This window comes from Calidris pugnax, unplaced genomic scaffold, assembly GCF_001431845.1.
Source record: "Calidris pugnax isolate Ruff unplaced genomic scaffold, ASM143184v1 scaffold171, whole genome shotgun sequence".
NCBI lineage: Eukaryota > Metazoa > Chordata > Aves > Charadriiformes > Scolopacidae > Calidris > Calidris pugnax.
Window position 1 is genome coordinate 10,392,073 of NW_015091064.1, and position 24,914 is coordinate 10,416,986.

The 24,914-nt window shown below is 44.1% G+C and overlaps 1 protein-coding gene across 1 annotated transcript in view; it reads right to left on the minus strand.

Moving 5' to 3' along the window:
* The window catches only part of HS1BP3 (HCLS1 binding protein 3), a 51,040-nt gene that overhangs the window by 13,525 nt on the left and 12,601 nt on the right, over nucleotides 1-24,914 (minus strand). The window contains exons 3-4 of the mRNA XM_014956723.1: nucleotides 23,187-23,394; nucleotides 20,656-20,875 (exon numbers count right to left, since the gene is read on the minus strand). Of these exons, the coding sequence (XP_014812209.1) occupies nucleotides 20,656-20,875; nucleotides 23,187-23,394 (428 nt within the window). The remainder of the gene's footprint in view (nucleotides 1-20,655; nucleotides 20,876-23,186; nucleotides 23,395-24,914) is intronic.

Below are 24,914 nucleotides of genomic sequence, written 5' to 3' on the forward strand. Positions count from 1 at the left end.
GGGGACAGTCAGGGGATGTGGCCAGAAAAGACAAAACCACCAGCCCAAGCCCTCTGCAGCACAGAGCCATCTCCTGTTTCTCATTTCTCTTTTTTTTTTTTTTTTTTTTTTTTTTTTTGCATTTATATTCATTATGGATATGCCTCAAGTGACTTCTGAATTTAAGCTACTTTTGAAAGGTCAGCTCCAAGGAACTGTCTCAAACCGAAGCATCTGTAAAAAAGCCTTCTTCCAAAGCCTGACAAATCGAAAGTTATGATATGTACAAGCCAGTCAGCTCTCACCCAGGATTTCTACACAAACTGAAATTCATTGCTTTATTCACTGTGGTAAGAAATCTATCGCTTAAATGAACCTAAGTATCAAAGGACAAGGTGAAAAATGAGAGCTGTGATGTTTACCAAAAGAAATAGAAGAACGGTAAGACTGAGTCTTTCAGAGCTCACAAATTGGGTAAAAAAGAATTAGTAGACACAAATAAATCCAACCTACTGGGGAAGAAGCAACCTTTATCTGCATAATCCATGCCTTGCAAAGTATTCTTTGAGAAGTGAATGACAATATAGATGAGGATTTACCAACCTACAGAGTGCCAAAAGTCTTTGACAAGATCCCTTGTCCACCCAGAGAGTTACAACAGCTCTCCTGATGCTTAAGAGCCTGTTTTGCCACAGGTACTTATACACGTGAGCATTTCCAAGCACCAGCTCTCCACCCCAGAGAAGTTAACAAAGAGTTTGCTAATAGTCAGCTAAAGTATTTGCAGCAAAGAGTATCAGAATGGTGGGAAATACTGAGGAAAGGGAAGAGAATCATAAAGGCTGTCATAAAGAACAGCCACGTAAAAGAAAATTAATTGAAGTGAAAGGTCCTGGTAATAACTCTCTGTTTAGTCTAGCCATCAAACCAGCCCCCTCCCGCTGGCTCACTTTCTGTTTTGCCAGGGGACTCCACTGGCAGTTACAGGGCACGGGGCCAAGCCCACAGGGCTTGACTGCTACCAGTAGGAACACGAAGAAGTTGTTTTTCTGCCTTCAAGTTGTTTCCCCTCACTGCCCTTCTAAGGAAGCCACAGTTGGCCTGCCAAGTAATTCCAGCACATCCATACAGGGACTCTGTTGAGGTCAGTCTCTAACTGGGAAACAGGATTCCCACGGTTCTGTATTTAGCTGTGCCCAGCCCAGGCTGTGCACTGCTGAGCAGAGGTTAATGGATGAGAAAGGGTGGGTAAGGAGTTTCAGAGACTGTCTGAGGTTCTGCTTTCTCAGTCAGCTTCAGCTGGCCTGAGTGTGTGACTGCCTTGCCCTCTCATCGCCTCTCTCTCTATCACTGCCACGTTCCCATAGGTTGGGGACAGGGGACTTAGCTGGAACTGAGCTGATGGTGAAGCCATGTGCTGGTAGGCAAGTAGAGGAGAAGCTGCAAGGCTAGTTAATTCAGTCATCACGACGTGCTGAGGTGCAGTAAGCTGGTGCAGGGATACAGAGGCTTTTGGGAAGACAGAAGGAACATTTATTCTCCTCAAGTATTACTGTACTCAAGCCGTGCACTTCATTAGCACCTTCTTCATACATCACACTCATAACCCTGGCATCTGACATTTTGAAAGTACCTGCATCCAGCTGGCAGAAGATGACCTTTGTCATTGCTGTTTCTTCGCTGTTGAAACAAGTGAACCTTGGAACATCACTCTAGTGAATTTTAAAAATCTTAACAAAACCCAAACCAGCCCAAAAGATGATGTAACCTTTGTTCAGCTGAAGAGATTTCTGGAACCGTACCTATTTACCCAGCTGTACTGACTTCTACAGAGGAAGCACTGTGAGGATGACTCAAATAACATTACTGTCTTCTGCTCTGAGTCCAAAAGGAGCCAAACTGCCTCATAAGCAACTGTAGATAAAGACTAGCCTCCTAACTGACACGGACCAAACCCTTATCAAGCCTTAGGGTGTATGAATCCACCGAGTCAGGCTGCTGGCACAGATGAAAATCTATCTGAGACTCCTGGCTCCCGAATGACTCTCAAATCACTCATGAAAATGTCAACAAAACCCTGTATGAGGAAGACACTCACTTTCAAACCTAACCCATTTTGTGAGAGCAATTCTTATATTATTGTTTACCAACACAATGTAGGTCACTTGTTTGGCAGCCTCTGTGTCTCACTGGCACATCAATAATGCAGAAAAGCTTTATGGTCTGCTGTAGAAAACAGAGGCGAGGATGACTAAGACACTCCAAAGTCAGATTTCCAGAGCTGTCTGTGTGGTAGCTGTATTTTGAAATATTGGAATCTCTAGACCTAACGCTTTGTGACACACAGCTTACATCAAAGGGCATGTCTATCGTGCTCAATACAGACAGGAGTCCTTATCCCATGCTCTCTACTGGGTTAAAATAGTGACAGTAATTATTCATAGTATGTGTAATCTCAGTACGCAGACAAAAACTTTGAGAACTTATTATTCTGAAAATATGACCATCTCCTTTTCATATAAGTAAGATGATGCTCCAGGAAAGGAATGTTAGCCATATAAAAAAGACTTACTCAGAATATACATATTCATATTTTAGGTATCCATGGGATTTTACAAGGAAAGAGCTCATTGATACAAATGGTCACCCCAACTCCCACAAATCTACATTTGGGCTTCAACAAAAGAACTACTGCTAAAACAGCAGCAATATTAGCACATCTTCTCGAAAACCATTTCTGAAAAACAAAGAACCCATACACTAGTTCATGCAGAAAACAAAATGTCATCTGCTACTTTCTTTTCATTCAACAGTGCTCATTTTCCAAAGCTGCCTGATAATAACAGACAGGACAAAAGGGGTCATTCTCATCCGCTTTGGGCAAGGGATGCTGAATAGAAATTCTAATCCCGTCAGCTCAACACAGCCTGACTGCTAAGCATTAAGCAACCGTGACAAGTGCTGGCCGCAGGGATATTTTACCTCACACAGTCATCTTTTTCTTGTGGACATCACAGTAACTTACAGTGTTTTAAACGGCCCCGGCACGTCCCAAAATAAGATAATGCATAATAGATGGAATAAATCTCCTACTAGATATCATTTGGAAGAAGACTATTCAGTTGCAGGCAAACTTTCTCCTGCTCCAGCCCCCAGATTCAGCCAGTCTTGGACTATTGTTCCAGCAGAGCAACAGATGGAAAGAAAGCCTGAAGGAACACAGTTTCAAGAGTTCCGCTCCCATCTAGGGACCTGCTTTTGTGGAGGGATTTTTCTGAAGGGCTCAGCACTTAGGAGGACCTGTTCTTCCTAAAAGAAGCCAAGCTGTTATTTATAATCTGTCCTTAAGCTTTCTGATTGTATCCTTTTTCAATACAATTTGAAAACAGATGACAAGACCACAGATGGACAACTTTTGTTTAGTATACAGCTCATTAGCAATAATCATAATACAGAAACATTTCCTACAAAGTTTTCAACTGAATAACTAATGAAGCACTCGGGCACTCGTATGCCTGGCAAGGGAACAAGGGTTACAGAGTAGATTGCAAAGAAAGAAAATTATCATAAATGAAATTTCTTTATCATCTTCCTTTGATTTTCCAGACTAAACCAGAATGTTAGACTTGCTGAAACAAGTTAAGGACAACAAAAGGCAAGTTTCAAAATATCATCATGACTAAATTAAACCACAGCACACACACTAAAACACACTGGTCCAGAACACACTGGTCCAGAACAAGACATGCATAATGAAGTTGCCAATAACAATGTGAAAAGCCAAAAATGCTCGCTAGTATTTTGGGTTTCATCTGAAAAGAAGCAGAATGCTTCTTTCAGGGTTTCTGACAACAGTGAAATAGTTCTTATCCTAATACTCATGTTAACGATGCACATTTTCAAATATACAATACCAGATAACATGCACTTAGGCGTTTTGGTAAAAATTAGCCAGGCATCTTTCTGCACCTTGGATGTAACTGCTCAACACATTTTAGAACTTTAGGGAGGTTACAGAGGGCTAAAAATAAAGGTATTTTAGAAATTAGAAAAGCTAGAAAAGAACAATACAAAGAAGCATCAGCTGGTGAGAATTGCGATGCCTAGTAAAGTGAAAGAAAGGCAGATAGCCAGATATAATCAGTAAATAATCAAAAGAGCATTCATTCTGAATTTCTGAAGTCAGAATCACGTTGCTGTTTTGTTTTTATAAGCCTACAGGCTTGGTTAATAATGGTATCTTATCCAAGGATTGATATAGCAGTCCTGAGACTTCCCACCATTTCCTTCCAAAGCAGGACCAGGACAATGGAAGCTCCTGTCCTACAGCTCCTGTGGACAGGGGTGTCACTGCAGCATTGCAGGTACCTGCTTCTCTGTAGAGAAAGAGCCTGAACTATCTCTGCATTGACTTAGACACTCAGACGCCTCAAGCAAGGAGGGATGAAACCAAAATGCTCTCTTTTTGGTTCTTCTCCATGGCTTTGGTGGGATGAGGAGGAGAGACTATAATGTCTTGCTGTTCAGTCTATGAGTTAGTAAAAGAGCTACAAGGCAAGCATGATGATGGCATCATCAGGGCTTGGTGTATACCAGCTTTTATTATGCCCCTAGTTCTCTTTCTTCATTTGTATGTTTGGTAGGACTTGATTTCAAATTAAAAAAGGAGAGAAACGTTGATTTTTGCTCTGCTTCACTCTTATGGACCACCTCCTGTTTACCCTGTGCCCAGTCCTTGCAACCTCTGCCCAGTATCATCCCTCTCTGCCCTTTTTTACCCATCTATCTCTGCCCTCTTCATCCCTCCTCAATCCATTTCCCCAGTTTTCTGGCCAGTATCAGACACTTTCTTGCTCCACTTTCAGAATCTGCCTTATCCTCCAGACTGACAATTAGGCCTCCTTGTCATCTTCAGCCCTCTTCTCCTCCCTAACCCCATCATGTACCTGTTACCCTCCAGACCTCTATTCTAGACTCTTCTTTTTCTGCTTTCACTCTGAAGATTACTCTTGTTGGTCAAATTATGCTTTTGAAAAAGACCACAGGCTGTAACTGAAGGAGAACCAGGAAGCTGCAATGGGAAAGTGGGAAAATGCAGAAGGGAGGGTAAGGGGAAAAAAAGGATGAAATTAAGCAGAGGTAACAGTCGGCAAGTTAGCAAAGCAAGAGAAAGGGAAGAGGTCGAAGCTGGTCACAAATAATAGCCAGCTATAATTGCTGACAACCAAAAATAAACAAGGATGTTTACCAGGCAGTTTTCAACAAGAGATAAAATTCATGGTCAATCTGAAATAAATGTAAAATCTTTCTGGAGAAAGGAAGCTTTATTAGGAAAAAAATAAGATGAAGAGTTTGGACTTAACAAACTCTGCCAGACATTATTCCTTGATTTATTTGCTTTAAGGTCACTATCCAAACTAATGGAATTACTTTCAGGAATTGGCCCTAGCTTTATGTTTTGGGCCTACAAAAATGACACTCTAAGAAAAAAATCCATTCTCTTACACTAATTAATAATTGTTACAGGTCTGTAACTCCAAAGATAACAAATTCTTGTAGTTGTGTGCCTGTAAAGTGATGTCTACATGCAGTATAACTCAGTAATAAAATGTGCGACATTACAAGAATATAAATATGACAACAGTAATGAAATCAACCTGCCAACAACGTCCCTTTATGAGACATTCTTCACAAAATGTCCTGAGCAGCTTCACAATCAGAGTCAACCAGGCTGGAACAAACAGGGTGAGAAAAGAACTAGCTAGTGAGCATGTTATCTGCCACATGCTCAACAGATTCGCGAACAAACACCAAAAAAACCCAAAAAGGCAGCCTCACAGGAAGGGAATTGATGGTACTGGAAGTAACCAATGTTGTGGTAACAATTCTTACAACAAGTAAAAGTGACAAATGCAAAATAGCAACCATTTTGGAGAAGTGATTGGTTTCCTCAACATTGAAATGGTGGAAAAAGCCAAACACATACATGCACATACCACTGTAGGTTCTTATTAGATGTATGTGAAGAATTTCTGAAAAAGCACTGAATGTGTGAGTAGTTGATGCTTCATTTCCAGAAGTGTTGGGCACTCACACCTCTAAATCATAAAACCATAGAGTAACAGAATGGTTTGGCTTGGAAGGGACCTTGGAAGATCACCTAGTCCAACCCTCCCTGCCATAGGCAGGGGCATCTTTCACTAGATCAGGTTGCTCAAAGCCCTGTCCAACCTGACCTTGAGCACTTCCAATGATGGGGCATCCACAGCTTCTCCGTCAATCTGTTCTGTGTCTCACCACCGTCAGAGTAAAGAAATTATTCCTAATATCTAATCTGAATCTACCCTCTTTCAGTTTAAAACTACAGGCCTTGGTAGAGTCAAAACAGCAGGACCTGCAACTTCTTGGTGCCTCCTCCCAAGGACGGGCAGCCTGACTGTTCCACATCTACCTAATAAAGGTTTAATTTTGTGTTACCTAATCTTTACCTCCTTGCAAACAGAATGCCATCATGTCCAGCAGCATCTCCTGCCACCTATGTTTGACATTTAACACATTGTGCTCTTCAGGAGGAGACCGTTTCCCCCATGCTACTGCCTCACGCAAACTCCCTTCTCACAACATCCAAAAGCAGAATGGGTGCAAGAACGCAGACTGCAGCACAACTCCAGTTTTCATCTGCCTGTGAACAGAAAAGCCTCAAATAGACAATGTAACAAGAGAGGATGCTTCTATCAAAAAACCTCTGGTACAGGCCTTGGTAGAGTCAAAACAGCAGGACCTGCAACTTCTTGGTGCCTCCTCCCAAGGACGGGCAGCCTGACTGTTCCACATCTACCTAATAAAGGTTTAATTTTGTGTTACCTAATCTTTACCTCCTTGCAAACAGAATGCCATCATGTCCAGCAGCATCTCCTGCCACCTATGTTTGACATTTAACACATTGTGCTCTTCAGGAGGAGACCGTTTCCCCCATGCTACTGCCTCATGGGAACTCCCTCCTCACAACATCCAAAAGCAGAATGGGTGCAAGAACCCAGACTGCAGCACAACTCCAGTTTTCATCTGCCTGTGAACAGAAAAGCCTCAAATAGACAATGTAACAAGAGAGGATGCTTCTATCAAAAAACCTCTGGCCTCTTTAATCCCAGAGGCTCCGTGTAAAACTCTGTCTGAAGGGTGCCCTTCTTTTTTTCACCTGGTACCTGCCCAGACCCACCCCCAACCTACAGAAAACCTCTAGCAAACTCCAAATGATGCTCCAGTCTAAAATTTTGCCTGACATACCTGTCACACCACATCTAGAGAGCTTATGAAAAGCCAAAGAAGGGTCGGTTACCAAGGCAGTGAGCAGATTCCAGCAGCAGCCAAGCAGGATTTGCACTCAGAGGGAGATGGCTTCAAAAGTGCAGGGTCTCCACTGCTCCATGATACGGCCCGAGGAGGGAAGATGGGGCTGAGCCTGGTTCCCCACTGCCTTCCCTCCCCCACATCTTGTTCTTCACAGAGGTGACTTTTTGCTCTTGGCTGCGCCGTGGGTTAAACAAACCTCTCACCGCAACACAGAGATGGCTCCACAGGAAATAAAATAGAGCAGGAGACAGTGAGGCATTGTCAGAGCTAAATGATACCGCTGTTGCAGACACGGCCTTGTGCTCTGGCTGCTGCCTCTCCTGATGATCACGAGATCAAAACCTCTTCCACAAAAAGCAAATGCAGCTTTCCTGCCTAGAGGTTTCTTGTGTTGTTTTTTTGTTTTGTTTTGTTTGGTTGGGGTTTTTTTTTGTTTTTTCTAACAGAGGTAAGATAAAATTGCTCAGGGTGAAATATTCCGCAGGTCACAGATATGCCTATTGCATGAAACAATTCCACCTCTGAGGTTGCAGACATTACTGGAGGTCAGACTGTAGGAACAGTCACACCTGGGAGCCCTGGAGACACAGAGCTCTCCCTCCCAGGCAGGGCTCCGAGGCTCTGCAGTGGCAGCCGCCAAGGGGCTTCCTTCTGCTGCAAGCAGAAAACCAGCTGACACAGTTCTGCATTTTTAAAATTGGATTCCTATTTATGTTTTTATCGCTAACTGGCCTGACTTCTCGGCACACGAGCTTCTGCAACATCAGTAATTTCAGGGGCTGGGCACTGAGCTCGGCGCACACAGCGGCCGGTTGTCCCGCTGGATGGATGGGTTCAGCCTGGGAAGCACCCTGAGACCTTTGAGGAGCACAGCGAGGCCGGGCGCTGAATGGCAGAAACCTGGTCAGCACAGGCTGTCCACCGACACCGGGCTCAAAGAAGAAGAAATGAGGAGACTTTACAAGTGTTCTGGCTCATGCATGAGATCCAGCTCAGCGCTGGTGTTATTTAACAGCCGTGATAATATTCTAAAATCATAACCAAAATCATTCCCCTCCTAGAATCACAGAATCATAGAATCATTGAGGTTGGAAGAGACCCTTGGGATCATCGAGTCCAACCATCTACCCTACTCTACAAAGCCCTCCCCTACACCATATCCCTCAGTACCGCATCTAAACGTCCCTTAAACACATCCAGGGATGGGGACTCCCCCCCCTCCCTGGGCAGCCTGTTCCAATGCCCGACCACTCTTTCAGTGAAAAATTCCTTCCTAATGTTCAATCTAAACCTCCCCTGTTGGAGCTTGAAGCCGTTCCCTCTCGTTCTGTCGTTAATTACCTGTGAGAAGAGACCAGCACCAACCTCTCTACAGTGTCCTTTCAAGTAGTTGTAGAGAGTGATGAGGTCTCCCCTCAGCCTCCTCTTCCTCATACTAAACAGCCCCAGCTCCTTCAGCCACTCTTCATATGATTTGTCTTCTAGGCCCTTCACTAGTTTCGTTGCCCTCCTCTACCCTCGCTCCAGCACCTCGATATCTCTCTTGTATTGAGGTGCCCAAAACTGGACACAATACTCGAGGTGTGGCCTCACCAGTGCCGAGTACAGGGGCACAATCACCTCCCTACTTCTGCTGGTCACACTATTTCTAATACAAGCCAGAATGCCGTTGGCTTTCTTGGCCACCTGGGCACACTGCCGGCTCATATTCAGCCGCTTGTCAATTAGAACCCCCAGGTCTCTTTCCTCCAGGCAGTCTCTTTCCTCCTATTGGCAAAAAATCTCCGTGAGCTCAGCTCATCCAGAGTGACACTTGCTATTCCTGCAGCGCTCTTCAGCGACGGCAGATGGATGATCTCAGCGAGACCTCCAACCAGCATCTCATGTCCCCAGGGAGTTACGACTTGACACAAGCGACACGAGCCTGCAGAGCCACCCAACTGATTCACTGCAGACCCTGCTCCTTGACCCCACTTACCTACCTGATGATCTCCTCCTGCCAGCCAACCCCCCTGGGGGCTGCCTGGGTTAGAAACGCTGAAGGTTCACGTGCTGCAAGGGATGCAGCAGGGAAAATAGATCTCCTGTGGGTAGAAACACTGGTGAACATCAAATCCCAGACCATGTGAGACCTCAGGCCTCTGCAGGGACAACACGTGGCAAGTGCTCTATTAGCCCAAGGCGAGCTCTTTTAGCAATTTTAACAACATTAGCTGCTGTTGACTCACTGTGTGAGCCTGGGCAATTAATTTGATCCTTTGGGCCAGTCAAGCCCTAAATGGACTCAAAGTATATTAAAGTTATGCTATTTTACATCAGCGGAGAATCTGGCGAAATTAAGCCATCTAATAAATTGGAGAGATGTGAGAAATTAACTGAGGTCTGGTAGAGGGGATCTTTTGTAGAATACACAGGGGGAGCAGAAATTAGATCACTAATCTGTGTCAGTGGGAGGGACTAGAGGAAAAGTGACGAAATGATGCCGATGACAGCAGGGAAGTAGCAATTACAAATAACTGCACAATGTTTTAAGCTTCTACTCCCTAGTATTACAGGCAATGTTTGAGGAAAGAACGACGACTTCAGACAGAAAACACAGACCCTGGACATTTCAGGATCTGGATCCATAAGAAGAAATTCTACAGCAGACCTTTCACATGCCACATGGCTAGGACAGAGAACCAACACCACAGGATCAGTGTGGTTATAAACATGTAGTACATCAAACACTGCCAAAATGCCAGGTGCTGACTCATGGGGCTGCCTTGTGCCCTCACTGAGCAGCCCCATGCTGCCCTCCCAGCTCCCATCTGGAGCTCCTGGCCTCACTCCTGTCTCTGTTCACCTTCCTTTGCAACCCCAAGGGAGGACACTGGTACCTGCCTGTGGTCCCTCCAAGGAAGGAAAGCGGTTTGAAGCTGCCCACCTTCTCACGGCTGGCAGAACTCCACAGCAGAGGTGCCATGAGCACAGGAGGCAACACAACACTCTGCTGAACAAGAGGGCTGGGGCAGGACTGTATTCATACTGTACAACATGTGTCCTTGGTCTTCCCTTGCTCTGTGTGTTGTCCTGGAATCATCATTTATTCTGCATCCGATTTTCAGCTCAAAGTGCTTGAAACCACTCTTTTCAGTGGTTCCCAGTGAGAGGACGAGGGGCAACAGGCACAAGTTGGAACATAAGAGGTTCCACTCAAATATGAGGAGAAACTTCTTCACGGTGAGGGTGACAGAGCCCTGGAACAGGCTGCCCAGGGAGGGTGTGGAGTCCCCTTCCTTGGAGATTTTCAAGACCCGCCTGGATGCAGTCCTGAGTAACATGCTCTAGCTCTGGGCAATCCTGCTTCAGCAGGGGAGTTGGACTAGATGATCTCTATGGTCCCTTCCAACTCTAAAATTCAGTGAAATTCAGTGAAATAATGTGAGGGTTGTGCCAGAGCTCTGCAAACTCACAGTCTGAAACAGAGGGCACTTAATGATGGGCTTTAGACACAGAACAAAGGCATGTGGTGGTGTCTGAAGGAGCAAAGTTTGATGAGATACTGCCAGAGTTCTGTGTACAGTGACAAACTTGATGTCTTCTCCATGTCACCTTCTGGAAATGGTCCCTGCGAGGGGTCCTGGGTGCCAGCCCCTCCCAGGAAGAACAGATAAGCAGAGAGCAGAAAGGCGACTGTCCTTTGCCATGTTGTCCATTCGTCTGTAGGGTTTAAGGATACCTTGGCATCTTTCATAATATCCATCCGCAGCATCCATTTTGAAGTGCACAACAGCAGCAGGATGGCTCCCCTCCAGTGGGCAACACTGCTGTGCTGCCAACAGCTGGCACACAACTGGCAGACCAAGCAAGTTCCTCCACGAGAGTCAGGGATACGACAGGCTGGGTTACATCTCCTACCACCTCCCACGGGCAACTAAAACAATGCTTACTGCCAACAGATTGCAACGTTTGAACAGCACCCCCACACCTCACAACCTCTCAGATTTCACTCTCTCTTCACCTCTACGTGGCAGGGCATGCCAGCACTCTTCTTTTACAGATTGGTAATGAAACATGGTCCTGAAAACCAGAAGTGAGCTGCCTGCAGCCTAAACAGGATGTCTTTGAAATGAAGAATTGAAACTGAGTCTCCTGAGACCTTGGCTGGCGGCTCTGGACCACACGCTTCTGCTTCCCGTTTGAGCATCCTGCATTGTGTGGCACTGCCCTTGTCTCTTGGCAGCACCACTGCACAAATACAAACAACTCCAGTGAGGTCAGGGTTTGCTGTTACAGCCCCCGAGGGAGGAAGTGAGGGTTAGCCCTCAGGAGCCTCTTAAGAGCATATTTGCTTTTTTTCGTATTACAGGAACGGTTGGGGCCGTGGCTCTGTCACTCACAGCCAAGATGAGAAAGATGGATGACATGGGAGCAAGCTTCCAGGACAAGACTGTTACACACAGCTACAGCCTACGCTGGCAAATAACCCATCACAGAGATGAAAAATGAGATGTCTTTAGCAAACGGGTCTAGATAATGTTGTAAGGTGGTTTTGAGGGCGTGACACCGTGTTTTGTGTCTAATGATGCCTTCAAGAACGCCTTGGATGCTATTACAGACAAAATGCAATACAGCAAGGCAGAGAGAAGCCTGGAAATCTTCTACCCAAGTCCCTCTGACCAGTTTGTGTATCGTGCCAAATAAGTAGCAGTTATGACAGAAAATCACGGTTCAGAGAGCAGACCTCAGAGAAGAGCCTACACTAGCAAAAATCCAAGTCAAGACCTTTTCCTAGCCAAGTGACACACCACGGCTCACACCCACAAGGCTGAACTCTGTTATACTCCAAAACAGGCCGGCTGCACCCGGCCAGTCCTGGGCCAGCTCCTGAGCTCTCCCCACCATCACCCAAAGAAGGGCCAGCTGACAGAGCCACAGCAGCCAGCGACATAATTGCTGCAAAGTGTCCTTGGTGTTTCATGCTCACAGAGCATCCTTAAATTCCAGATGTACATCTGCACCACCTGCACCAAAAAAACTCTCATTACAGGACCTCAAGAGCTCCAGTTCTGACTCCTAAGTGTGGACCTTCTTCAGACCACCCTGTTGACAATGAAGAGCCAACATCTACACTAGCAAATAAATGTGGTCAGGGCCTGGGCTGAGATAACAGCACACAATGGCTGTCTTGTGAGTTTTTAGCATGCTTCCTGGCATGAATTTGTCCCAAGCTAATTACTGCTTTCCCAAATGATGCCTGGACATAGTTTAGGGATCAGTACAAGCTCAGGGCCCTTCCTGTTTTGGACGTGGTCAGTTTGCTCTGGGGAGCGGAAGGATTTAGCTGCTGGACAGGAGCTACTTCAGCCTAGTTGGCACAGAGCAAGGCTCCAGTTCCTCTCTGCTTTTATTTACTAGTTTAGCCACAGTCAAATCACCCCACCACAGCTGCCAATTTCTCTGTGATGATGACTTTTACCACCCAGTACGATCTGGGTACTGTGCATCTCAGGCAATATGGAAAGAAGGGGTTTGAGTCTTATCCAAAATTTATGGAAGGTAAGAGCGTTTCTTTCACTTTAAGGAAAAATTGCCATTAACAACAATCTGAATGCTACATTTCTGTGCAAAGGGAAACTTTTCCCCTTGCAGATCTATGAAATCAGCTTTATTCCTTTTACCACAGGGATAATGGAGAGATCTAACTTTTCAGTACTGTACCCAAGATGAGACCTGAGAAATTCAAGCACAGAATGAAGAGCTGCTGAGTCCCAGATGTGTCAGCCCTTAAGGACACCCTCCTTTCGCTGGCACTTCAGATGATTCCAGATCTGGCCAACTGCTGCAAGGGGCAGGAGCGAGAGGAAGTGATCCCCAGGTGTGTTAATTAGTACCAGCCCGGAGTTACAATGTCTAATTCATGCATTTTTGGCAAGGTTTTACAGATTGCTTCCCAAAATGGTTTTCCAAAAGCCAGTTCTTTGATCCTTTGAAACCAAGACTGAAACTTTTGCAGCAGGTCCATGGGGAAATGGGAACAATGGTTTTATTAAGTCGGATGAGTTAGGAACTTGACAGCATCAGATGAAAGGCAAAGCAAGTCTCCCATCTCAATTTAAACTGAGCATGCATTCAGGCCACAGATAGCTTTTTCTACAGCAAACAATTCTGTTATACTTGGTGAAGAGAAAAACAACAGGGCAGCTCTGAATCCATCCCTCATTAGCAGTCTGCCTCATCTACAAGCAGTTCCCCAGGCCTGCTGATTAAAGATTTCCCGTGCCTCGGTGAAAGGAGCAGGCTAATCAATGAGGTAATGCTTTTTTATTCTAATTAAGGACTTGAGTCATCCTATTATTGTAAAGTCCATGAAACAAAACATGTTTAAATCTGCCCAATTACATCATGTTCAATCCTCTTCCAAAGCAGAATTAAAAAAAAAAAAAAAAAGACATTTTTGATTCTGTGTAGTTGTGAATTTATCCTGTACCCTTTCTAAAGGATCTCCTGCCTCCTACGAATCTGTCTGAGTTAAGCAAGGACTTGCTTAATATGCCTGCAGAATGGCCCACGGCAGGTTCTGCACGCCCTGGTTGCTGTTTAGTTCTGCGCTGCTACAGATGACCACGTGTTGCTGTTAAAGAGAATGGGAAAATAAAAAGCTGAGAGTTCACTCAGAGGACTATGGGAATTATCTGAAAGCTGGTGCCAGCTAGTGGCAGTGGCATTTCATTCCAGGTCCCTGACATTACTTGGCTCTGCAGTTCTTCTATATACAGAAAAGCGTGTAGTAAGTTTTATTGCTTTAATACGTTGTAAACAATGAACCAGCTCCATTAAAAAACCCGTGACAACTTCCTTAAAAACAGACATACCTACTTCAGCGAGCAGGTCAAAGTCCAAGCTGGGTATTTACACTGACATCAGTGCAATTCCCCCTACATTTCCAGTGGAATTACATACTCTTCACTTACTGTCTGATACTGCCATGAGATTGCACTAAGCTATTAAGTCCTTGCTGCATTTTACCCCAGGTGCAGTTACATTTGTGTTCTGCTTGAAAACACTGCCGGGTGGCACACACAGCTATAACACTACACAGGCTATGGAGTTATTCACAGTCCTTGGGGTTTAGGATGATGGTATAAACACAGATTTACTATTTATAAAACCCATTAAAGTATATTCAGTGTTCTAATCAGAAAGAAAATGAAGCACATTAAAATAATTACTTAAACTCCCTCCCAACGGATCCTCGTGTTCCAGCTGTGTATGTACTGGAATCACTCAAGCCAGACATGACAGAAACTCTTCGCTGAAGTTTAACCAAGGCAATTCCTTCAATGTGCAACATAAAACCTGGGGAACTAATGACTGCATAATCTTAAGAGGCTGAAAATCCAACACTAGACCAGGAAATATGAATGCAGATAAGGACAATACTGGCACAGGGGAGGACTCTCACAAGTTTTCCTTAGGTCAGGGAAGTGACTATTTCCAGAATAAAAGAAAACACAGAGCAGCCAACTTTAGATCTGTAAGTCATGCATCCAACTCCCCTCCAAACCTCTGCGACAGTCAGAGTGTCTTAGATCTGATCCCAAGGAACAGTTCTTTCTGATTGCCAGAAGCAGACATAGCAGGAAGGTTTTTGCATTCACCTGTCAAATATGCTTTCCTGAAGGAGTGCTTATGTTTATACCATATGCCAACTACAAGCCCAGGAGTATCAGAAAGTCTCAGTTTTCCTGAGTGCACTTACATTGAGTTAGCACTACCATGGAAGAGCAATGAGAGAAAAGGGCTGAATCCTTTAGACATCCAACTCGATTCCTTTGGTTGGAAAGTACAAGCTAGAAAAGGTTCTCAGTTCCACCACCCAGTTCCACCCAGGCCTTGGGAGAGCTCTCCTAAGGAAAACTTCTTCAAAAATGGTGAGATTCAATAGCTAAACACGGCTTCACTTTCCATTGTTTTCTTTCAAACACCCTCAACCTTCCATCTGGGTGGAGGGGGGCGACAGCAAGATTGAGGAAAGAAACGTGGGAAGCTGTGCTCAGAAATTGGGATTGGAGGCAGAAGAGGAAGGAAAGCCAATTGCATGGGAGAAACACTCACAGAGCACCTATAAACATAAAAAAAGTTCAGGACAGACAAACTGGAGAGACTGAATTCCTACAAGGAGAGCATCCCTGCCATCCTGCTTTATTCCCTAGCCACTCAGTTAAAACATCTCCAAGGAGGGGCTACAAGGTTGACCCTAATAAGGGTTGAGAGCAGACAATTAAAGGTTTATCCTTCAACTGGATGAGTAACACACACTTTTTGCTGCCTCTTCTTCTTTTTCACCTCTTTAACGGGGAAGAACACTACACCAGGCAATATCTTTGGTTTTCAGAAAAATTTCAACTGTCAAGAAATATTTCAGCAGAAGACCAATGTTTCAGGGTTGTTTACTGGGATTTTGCATGTGGCCAATCTGACAGCAGCTGGACTGGAATTGCGACAAATACTTGTGTCACTTGGCAAAGTGACAGTTGAGCATGCCTTGCAACCTAAGCTTGTGACCCAACAATGACAGAAAATAAAGATCTGCCTGTTTAAATCTCTGAAGGCTTCGCAGCTGTGAGCAGGGATACACACACTGCTGGGAAACAAGGCTCGCTCTTTCTTTTCTTGTTCATTGTTTTAACGATCTGAATTTCATTAAATAAAAAATAACCTGTATCCTCTCTCTTCTTTGATGTTTTGACACCTTCACTCCCTCTCAGCTTCTTGTAGACAAACAAGTGTTTCTACTGCTGTGTAAGAGTCCTGCTGGATTCAGAGGGGAAGTCATGCACGTACCAGGCTAGACGAAAAGGTGGTTGTGAATTTATGAGTGGCTGAGAAACAGGGGATGCCTGAGGAGCAGCATCCTGAGGAGTGGCAGGAGCACAACCCTGCCAACCAAGAACCAGAAGGCACAGCAGCTGAACACAAATTTTGACAAGTTTGCTCCAGACCAACTGTCCAGCAGACGGCAGCTGTGCCATGACACTGCTCCAGCCTGCAGAAATTCTCTTCCTTGGAGGTGAAAATCCACTGGCAAGCTTTATGTCCTCACCTATTACAGCTCTGGGCACTCCATCAATAAAAACCCTTGTAAAGATGCTAAATGCAGGACTCCCCTTAAGCTGATTTCTGCCTCCTCGTCAGCCACTCTCAGCAGCCCAAGGTTTCTGGCAGAGGAAGCAAGATCAAACGTTGCCACTTACTTCTCCCCCAAAGAAAAAAGGCTGAGGCTATCCTAGGCTCTTCTGCCACAACAGAAAAAAAAAAGGAAAGGAAGGGAAGAACTGGGATGAACAGCTCAGGAGTCAAACTCTAGCCTGGCTGCCATTAGGGGGCTGGAGGACATGAGGGTTTAGGATGCAATCCAGAAACAACTGCTGGCTTGTGTGCCAACCTACCTCCTCCTGCAGCCAGCCTGGCTCTGTGGGGCTCTGGCAAGGGCAAGGCTGGCTGCCTTGCTGCTCCTTCTCTGCCAATCTGTTGCTCAAAGCCATTGCCTATTTCATCTGCAGCCAGAAAAGGTCCCAAATCCTTTAATAATCTCCCTACTAACTAAACCCAGCAACAGCAAACCTCTGGCTCCAGGGGTGGTTGAGTTTGACCCCAGCAGCAATTAGATACAAGGCTTTTAAAAACTTTTGGCAGAAGGCCCCCAAAAGGTCAGCCCTCACCAGCCCCATCCCTTCCCAACTATTGTCAGGAGTTAGCTGCATCTGTATTTAAACACAACAGATGCAAAGCTCCCACCTACCCATGTGCTTTTATTCCTCTGGGAAGGCACAAATTTGGATGAGGAGAAGCCACAAGGGGAAATCCGCTGAAACAATAGCAGAGGTAGAGAGTGGAGACAGAAATTCTCCAGGACCCACAAGGAGACAGAAGAGCTCTTGCCTGGGGAATACCCACCTCTGTGCTCTGTGCAGTTTGCCAGGAAAAACTCAGGGCTGAGGGCAGATACGCTGTCACTGAAAGATTTAGGGAGGCAAAGGAAAAAGGACGGAAGGGAGGGAACCCACAAGGGCTGCGGAGAGTTCATGGAGGCAGGAAAGGAAAGCAAAGGAAAAGGTGGGTTCTCCCAAGCTGGTGAACAAATATTACCTCAGAAGTTAATTGCAGATGAAGAAACGCATGCACAGGGCTACTGCAATGCTTTAACCCCTGAAGCAGTCACACTCTCTTCGCAAAACTGTCCCTGCTTTGTTCACACGAGCTGGTTCTGAGCCATTTTAATCAGCTGCTGTCTCAGGTTTATTGGAGTAAACTGAATATAAGTACTAAATTCAGCTGTTTTAACTACAAAGTGAGAGGAGAAAGACACTAAAGCTCTTGACTTCAGCCTACAAACAATACAACTTCATAGTTTATCCAGAAAGGGAGAAGACAAAACCCAATTCAGTTACTGCAATGTAATCCCAGACATGGCCAAGATCACCCTGCTAACGCAGAAAGAAAACTTTTGGGCATAAGAATCATATAACACAAAGTTTGTAGAACATCATTACACCCACAAAAGCCGAAGAGCAGAATTGGTAAGTTGAGCTGCCAGGCAGACATCAAAGAGCATCTCAGACACAGCCTTGAATGCAAGGAAGAGAATCAGCACAACTGGGATGTCTACTCCAGGCAAAAGGAACCAGACCGTTAGGAGCTTCCACCTGGATGATCACCAGCAATACAAAGCCAGAAAAAAAGACCCTAGTTTAGCATTTTACCCCTAAGGCCAGTACATTTAACTGGATATCTGGTGGTTCAACAGCACAGCAGCAGTGCTGGGCCAAATCCAAGTCACAGCCTTCTGGCCCAGGAGGAAAAGTTGTTACCAAATGAAGCGTGTTGACAACATATGGAGGCCTGTGCTACTGGAGCAGTTTCATCCTCATCCAGAAAGAAAAAAACCTGTAAGATTATGCCAAACACATGATTCAATTTAGGTCAGAGCTCTGCTGCTCAAAGCACCCTGGCCACCGATACTGCTTGGAATGGACTGGCTTGTTTCAGTGCTGACTTTACAGTTTTTCAAAGGTTTTTCACCGGCCAAAGCACTGTGCATTTTCATTTTTTTTTTAACCTGAATTTATTATTCATTAGGGAGCAGTTTACTACTAAATATATTTATCCAGTTTGCATCACCTTTTTTATTCATCCCCATACCAAAGTAACTTCGAGCAGAACTGAAGTCCTAAAACATTGGGGCTTGTAAATTTATTACCAAAGTAACTTCGAGCACAACTGAAGTCCTAAAACATTGGGGCTTGTAAGCTCCCTCTTTAAAGCATGTAAGCACCTAACATTTTGTCAGACACCCTGAAATGGTCACCCAAGAAATGCCCATCCACTGACAGCTCAGGTCCTGCCTTTGGCCTCTTACCTAGGCACCTATTACTAGATGGCATAAAGCTGGGATACAGTGATTATGTCTGATCTCCATTGATGTGAATGGAAAATATCTTCCATGGAAGCAAGGGTGAGTTACAGGAGAATAGAGACAACGTGAAATCCAATTCAGGATTCTCATTTCCACTTTCAGGTTCCTGCCTCACCACTGCACAGGTGAGATTTATAAAAAGAATAACAAATACATATGGATATTTTGTTTTATAGATAGCTAACTACTGGTTTAGAGTGAAAAACATCTGACTGCATAACATGTCATGCCGCAGCCCTGTAAGCAGTAAAGACCATACTTCTGATATAAACAAAGTTATTCTGATTCAGTAAGAATTCTGTTCTCGAAAGGAATGGAAGCAATAAACTAAATGAGGATTAAATACCAGATCTTGTCATCCTTCCATGCATTAAAAGACCAAAATAATCAAGACTTTCAAATGCTATGTCAAACTGAGCAGAATAGAAAAGCAAACTTCTTGCTTGTTTTGGCACAGCAAGTTCTTTACAGCTTATACTTGTTTTAAGTTGGAAAATACAACATTGCATTTGCTAACCCAATAGATCATTTTCCTATCCAAAAAAGGATAGCTTCTTTTGTAAACTTACCAACTAAGGACCATTTTGTGGGAAGTACTGCTTTATCTAACTCCTCATTGTAAATAGTTCTTTCACTTTTTTAAACTCTTCTTCAACAAAAGAATAATTTTGATACTGAGTAATTAAGCATGTGCTTTGTCGAAAGAAAAATACTTAAAGTTTTTTGGTTATATGTAAAGGATTAAATACTTAAGTAAAAAGGATGATATCTGCACATCAACAATTACATATGATTACAACAGTAGGAGCAAAGTCCAAACGGCGCTTCCAGGATTAGTCATTGTAGTTGACCCATCTTAGTGTGGGAGACTCCAGCTTATAGCCTGGAGTGAATGTCACCCTTGGAAATGATTCAGGGTAATTGGGAAACACCAAGAGAGGACTCTGGTTTGCTACTCTCAGTTAGTGCCTATTGCCATGAAGAAGCATTTTGAAAGCACTGTCTGGGTCCACAAGAAGGAACGTTCAGTAGTGGCTGGTGACTGTGGGTGGCTGAAGCAGTTCAGTTGAGTCAGTCAGTGCTTACTGAGGATCAAGAACAGCTAAGCCTTTTCTGCTTGGGCATCTAAAGCCTAAGACGTCCTAAGAAAACTAGCCACTACTCATGATTCCAGCCCCTGAGAAACTAAATTTGCTTTCAGGCCTCAGCAGTTATTAAATATTTTTGGGAATTACGTAAGAAATTCCATCTTGAGGTGAAGAAAATAACTGTCTGAAAATTACTGGACAGGTAAGCAAACCTGGATACTAACATCAGCAAGCTTTGATTGAGTTACTGTTTCTTAAGCTGTAATTGCTTATGCCTGAGCAGCATTCAGCATGTGACACCTTCAGATAAGAGAAGAAGGAAAGAAAAGCTTATTTGTGAACAATGTGATTGAAATGTTGGCTCTTTTGGTCTTCACACTGCTATAACTTTACCTTCCTGTAGACACAAGTGAGCTCAGAAGCAGTTCTAGACACTGCAAACACCAGTGTGCTGCAGAGCGGCACATCCAACGGGCCCTGGTGGCTTTATATTTTGTGGTGGGACCCTGCAGTGTCCAGTGAAGTGCCTTAACGTAGCTGAGACTGTTATCAAGGCATTCACAATTTTCTCAAATTTCAAATTTCCTAAGGAATGCACTAAAGAGGCCCTACAAAGTCTCCTCCCTCTATCAAGGCACCTCTCCTCCTCTCTGAAATTCAGCTGCAAGAGGTTGATGTTATAAAATGTCGGGATGAGGGGACAGTGGCAGAACAGCCTTATTTGTGTAGAAAACTAGGCTAAAAACTAAATAACAAAGGCACTACCAGCCATACCTGATTATACCAAGAGGGTCTAAAATTTCTTCCTCTTCTTCCTCCTCTTCCTCTTCTTTTTTCTCCCCTTTTTTGGCATTTTCCCCTGATGAAAGCTGTGAGATTAAGTCAGGTGTCTTCTCTTCTTTGAAAAAATCCAACATTTCATTTTCTTCATCTTTCTCTGTGTCATCAGGAATGTTTTTACCCTTGAAGTCAACGCCACTAGTAGATTTTGTTCCTGCAAAATACATTAACAGATGCAAAACTAAGTACGCATGATAACAACTATGTTTTATTTAATACCTTGCACCTGTTCCTGATGGGTTTGTTTGGGGAATAAAGGACATGATCAGCTTTTGTGAAACTCTTTCAATATTCTTGACTGTCCCGTCTACCCACTGATTTGTCATTATATGTCTGATCAGTTTACTGATTTAAAGTAGTTGAGTAGAGAAAGACAGAGGAAATGAACTTTATCTGAGATACAGCAGAGCATGTCTAATCTGCTTATTTATGTTCCTTCTATAGTCAATAGAAACAATAGAATTTCCATGCGGTGATTCATCCCGTCCAAACAAAGTTGCCTGAAAAGGAGTTTCCCTCTGAAGTGCTTGTTTCTCTCCACTGGCTACAAAGAGGTCATAAATACTCTGCTTAGATATAGGTTGCTAACTTTCACATAGCTAGCTGAGATAAAGTCTACTTTTTGTTACTCATTTAATTCATTTAGACTAAAATTAGAGCATTGGACAGCATGAAAAAGTTTTCACAGAAGCTCTTCAATTTATACTCAAAAATGAAACCTGAAGTTCTAACTCCATTCAGTATGCAAGATCCATCCAAATGAGTAAATTCAGCAAACTGAAACATGTGCTTTGACCAAGTCTTCTCACCGTACTTGTTATATGCAAACCCAGGAGAATGAGGAGAGGACTATTCCTTGCTGTGGAGTCTCTGGATGTTCAGGAAAGCAATTCATAGTACTGCAACTAGCTAAAAATAGGCTAGTGAAAACCATGATGGATAAAATTCATGGTTCCATACTTTTGACTGTTAAAGTAACATGGCATGGGAGACTCATCTCACCCAGCTCTTCATGCTTGTGTCTGCCAAATCACCCGGGGCAGACTTCATTGACTAAATGTGGGTGTCTACACCAAGCAAGTGGTCTTATGCTCCTCTTATAGGCAAGAGAGTGCTGGTCAGGGTAGGCAGCAGATGTTAGGGTGCTGCTTATCTTATCCACAGTGTCATCTGTGCTTTCCCATGTTGATTCTCCTTGAACACCCCTGAATACATTGGCTGTGTTTCCAGCACCTGTAAGGGAAGTGCACACAACTGCTTTGAGGATCTGCAGTGTAGGTACTGAATTCCTCCTGGTGAGGAGGAACTCCTCACCTGAACTCCTCACCTGGTAGGGTGAGACTTAGAGTATTCTAAGGCAGATTTCAATGAACAAGTCACATCACTTGCACCCAGTCTGTCCCCAGGGTAAAGACAGTCCAGACTAATTGAGGTGTGGACGTGTGCACTATGGTTAGGTTAATCAGCATGCAAATATTAATGAACACGAATTCTGAATTCTCTGTGGAAAGGGTCTACTTTCATGAGAATCCTGCCAGAGAAAAAAGAAAAAAAAAATCCAAAACCTTATTAACAACAGAATTTTGCCAAATATTATGGAATTTTGCCCCACTTCAGGAAGCTGCCAGTCTCACAGAACTTCTAATCTGGCCACACTTGACGTTTTTGTAAAATTGGCAGTTCACACGTGGTGACTTGCTAGCACCTTACAACTTCACTTCCCTAAAACTAACGCCACACTGAGAATCCCCCCCAGCACCAGGCTGGAGCATTCCCTGCTCAGCAGCTCTCATCTGCATCAAGAGCAGGGAGCCCATCTGTTCCATTCGGTGGATGACTCCCTGCTATGCCCAAGGAACACAAGAAAGGAACTACAGGAATCGCTGGGAGAGGCAACAAGAGCTGGACATGAAGCTAAAGGAAAATTTAGAATAAAATAAAAAAAAGAGACCAGAGAATGGGTTTAACTAATAAAGAAGCTGCCTTTTATTCACATCTTTCTAGGGTTCAATAATTTGCCTTAGGACCCTCTTTGGCAAGGCCTAGCAATTTTATGAGAAATGAAAACCAGAAAAAACGTGGAACGGTTGTTTGCTAAGGGAGACTCCGCACTGTCCTTTTACTGTTCACCTCTCCCCTGACAATATATGATTATTTACCCTGCTAAACTCAGGTGTTCTGAATCACAGCTTAGGTATATGCCTAAGGGAAATCGGAGAGTGGGACAGATTCCTTCAAAGCAAGCATTGTGGTATCAACAGTTCTGAATGAGGCCTGTGTCCACTGAGAAAAGGAGAAAACAGCAGCAAACATGACTATGCAACACTGTAGATGCACAAGAGAATATTTTCAGTGACAGCCTTTATTCTGGCATTCTCTAGTTTCCCATTACCTGAGTCAAGAACTCAATAATGCTTTTATCAAGCACCATCGTGGGAGAGGGGACACTCACATCTTTTCGTTACCTAAAAATTCCAGTAACTCAGGACTCGTTGCTAGATCCTCATCTTTTGAGATGAATTTCATGATGTCATTGAACATAGCTCTTCGTTCACAGATGTCAGATTCCCCCACGAAGAGAACTTTTCTAGGCAAGAGTGGAAGAGAAACTTGTGGATATCGTGCCGACAGCCTCTGGTAGAGCTCCTCTATCTCGCTGTACTTCTTGGAAACCTGCAACGAAACACGCTGCCCGGGTAAGTTTCTTTACAAGGGAGACATGAGCAGCAAAGTAGCAGCTTAAGTGCAGTGAAACATTAACCCTGGAAAATGAAGGGGAAAAACATGTCTTACCAAGAAGCTTTACATATAGCCTAGCAAAAGCCTGTTATCTACACGGTGAATCCCCAAGCATTGTTGCTGGTCTTCTAATTCTGTTATTAAAATCCACTCCCTCATGGAATTGAAGTTCATTGCCAAATACCCAGCGTCCATCTGTCTGACTCATCAACTAATGGCATACTGGGAAGGCACTGCTCCAGATATTTTTCTCTGACAGCAAAAATCCTTGTCCACTAAAAATGAGCCGTACGATTCCCAGCCCTGAGAGACAGGAGGGAAGAGAAGCACAGCCAGGTACGTATCTGATGGAGAAAGCAGCCTGAAGCTTTTCACCGTTGAGCCAGAAGACCCATTTCTCAGCCCTGGTGGGCTTCAGTGCCCTGCTGGCTGTTAAGGCCTAAAAAAATGGCAGGTTTGCTGCCCTGCAGAGCACCTAAGGACAGAAACCGAAGGGCAAAGACCTCAGCTGACCCCTAACTATTCAGTTTATTCATGAGAAAATAAAAACCAACAACTTGGCCATGGCCTACAGGTTCTCATAGAGGGAGAAGATGCCAACAGTGAACGGAGTCATTCCTTCTGCAGACAAAGACAGGAAGCCTGAGGAGAAATAAGGCCCAAGAGATTAAAAGGAAAGCAATAACCACAGGAATGCTGGTTAGAAATGGTGCGAGTTCTATGCAACATTAAGTTTGGAATTCAGTACCTTACAAAAACAGGACACAAAACCCCCCACACAAATAAAACACTATCTCTAAGTGATGTCACAGGTGCAATGGAGAATGGCTGTCATGCTCTGTGACAGTGGTATTATACAGAAAATATACTCATCTTGGCCCTCCATGGCCCCATTATCTATGAATGTGTTTCAATGAATACAGAGTTAGATTAAAAAAAAAAATCCAAAAAACTAGTGCTAGTGAATAGTGTACAGGACAGATCCTCTACCAGGGTCCAGCTCTTAGTCTCCTGTAACATCTGTTGCTGAGCTCTAGTGGTGTGAATCCTAATTAATACTGCAACATAAAAGATGGAGAGACTCAAGCACCATCCTGACATCTTGGGATGAAAGGCAGCAAACTTCTTCCACCAACACAGTGATAACAGAAAGTCAACCCAACAAAAAGCACAGAGGTAGAAGGGGAACAAATTACAGATTAACCCAGAATCCATAAACTCCATCTATAGTGGCAAAATAAACAGTATCAGGGCATATTCCCAGGTACTGGAACCTGAGAGTGTCTTTTAGGAACCTTGTATTGTCTACTGAACCTGACAATGCCTGGCACAGTTTTGACTCTGGGCAGCTAGCACTCCTCCCAGATAATTTTTCAGCCCAAGGTTCAGCCCAGTGCAGAGACCATGCCGTAGCCAGTTTGGGTGCTGATGCCTGCTGCACATGGTAAGAAGGT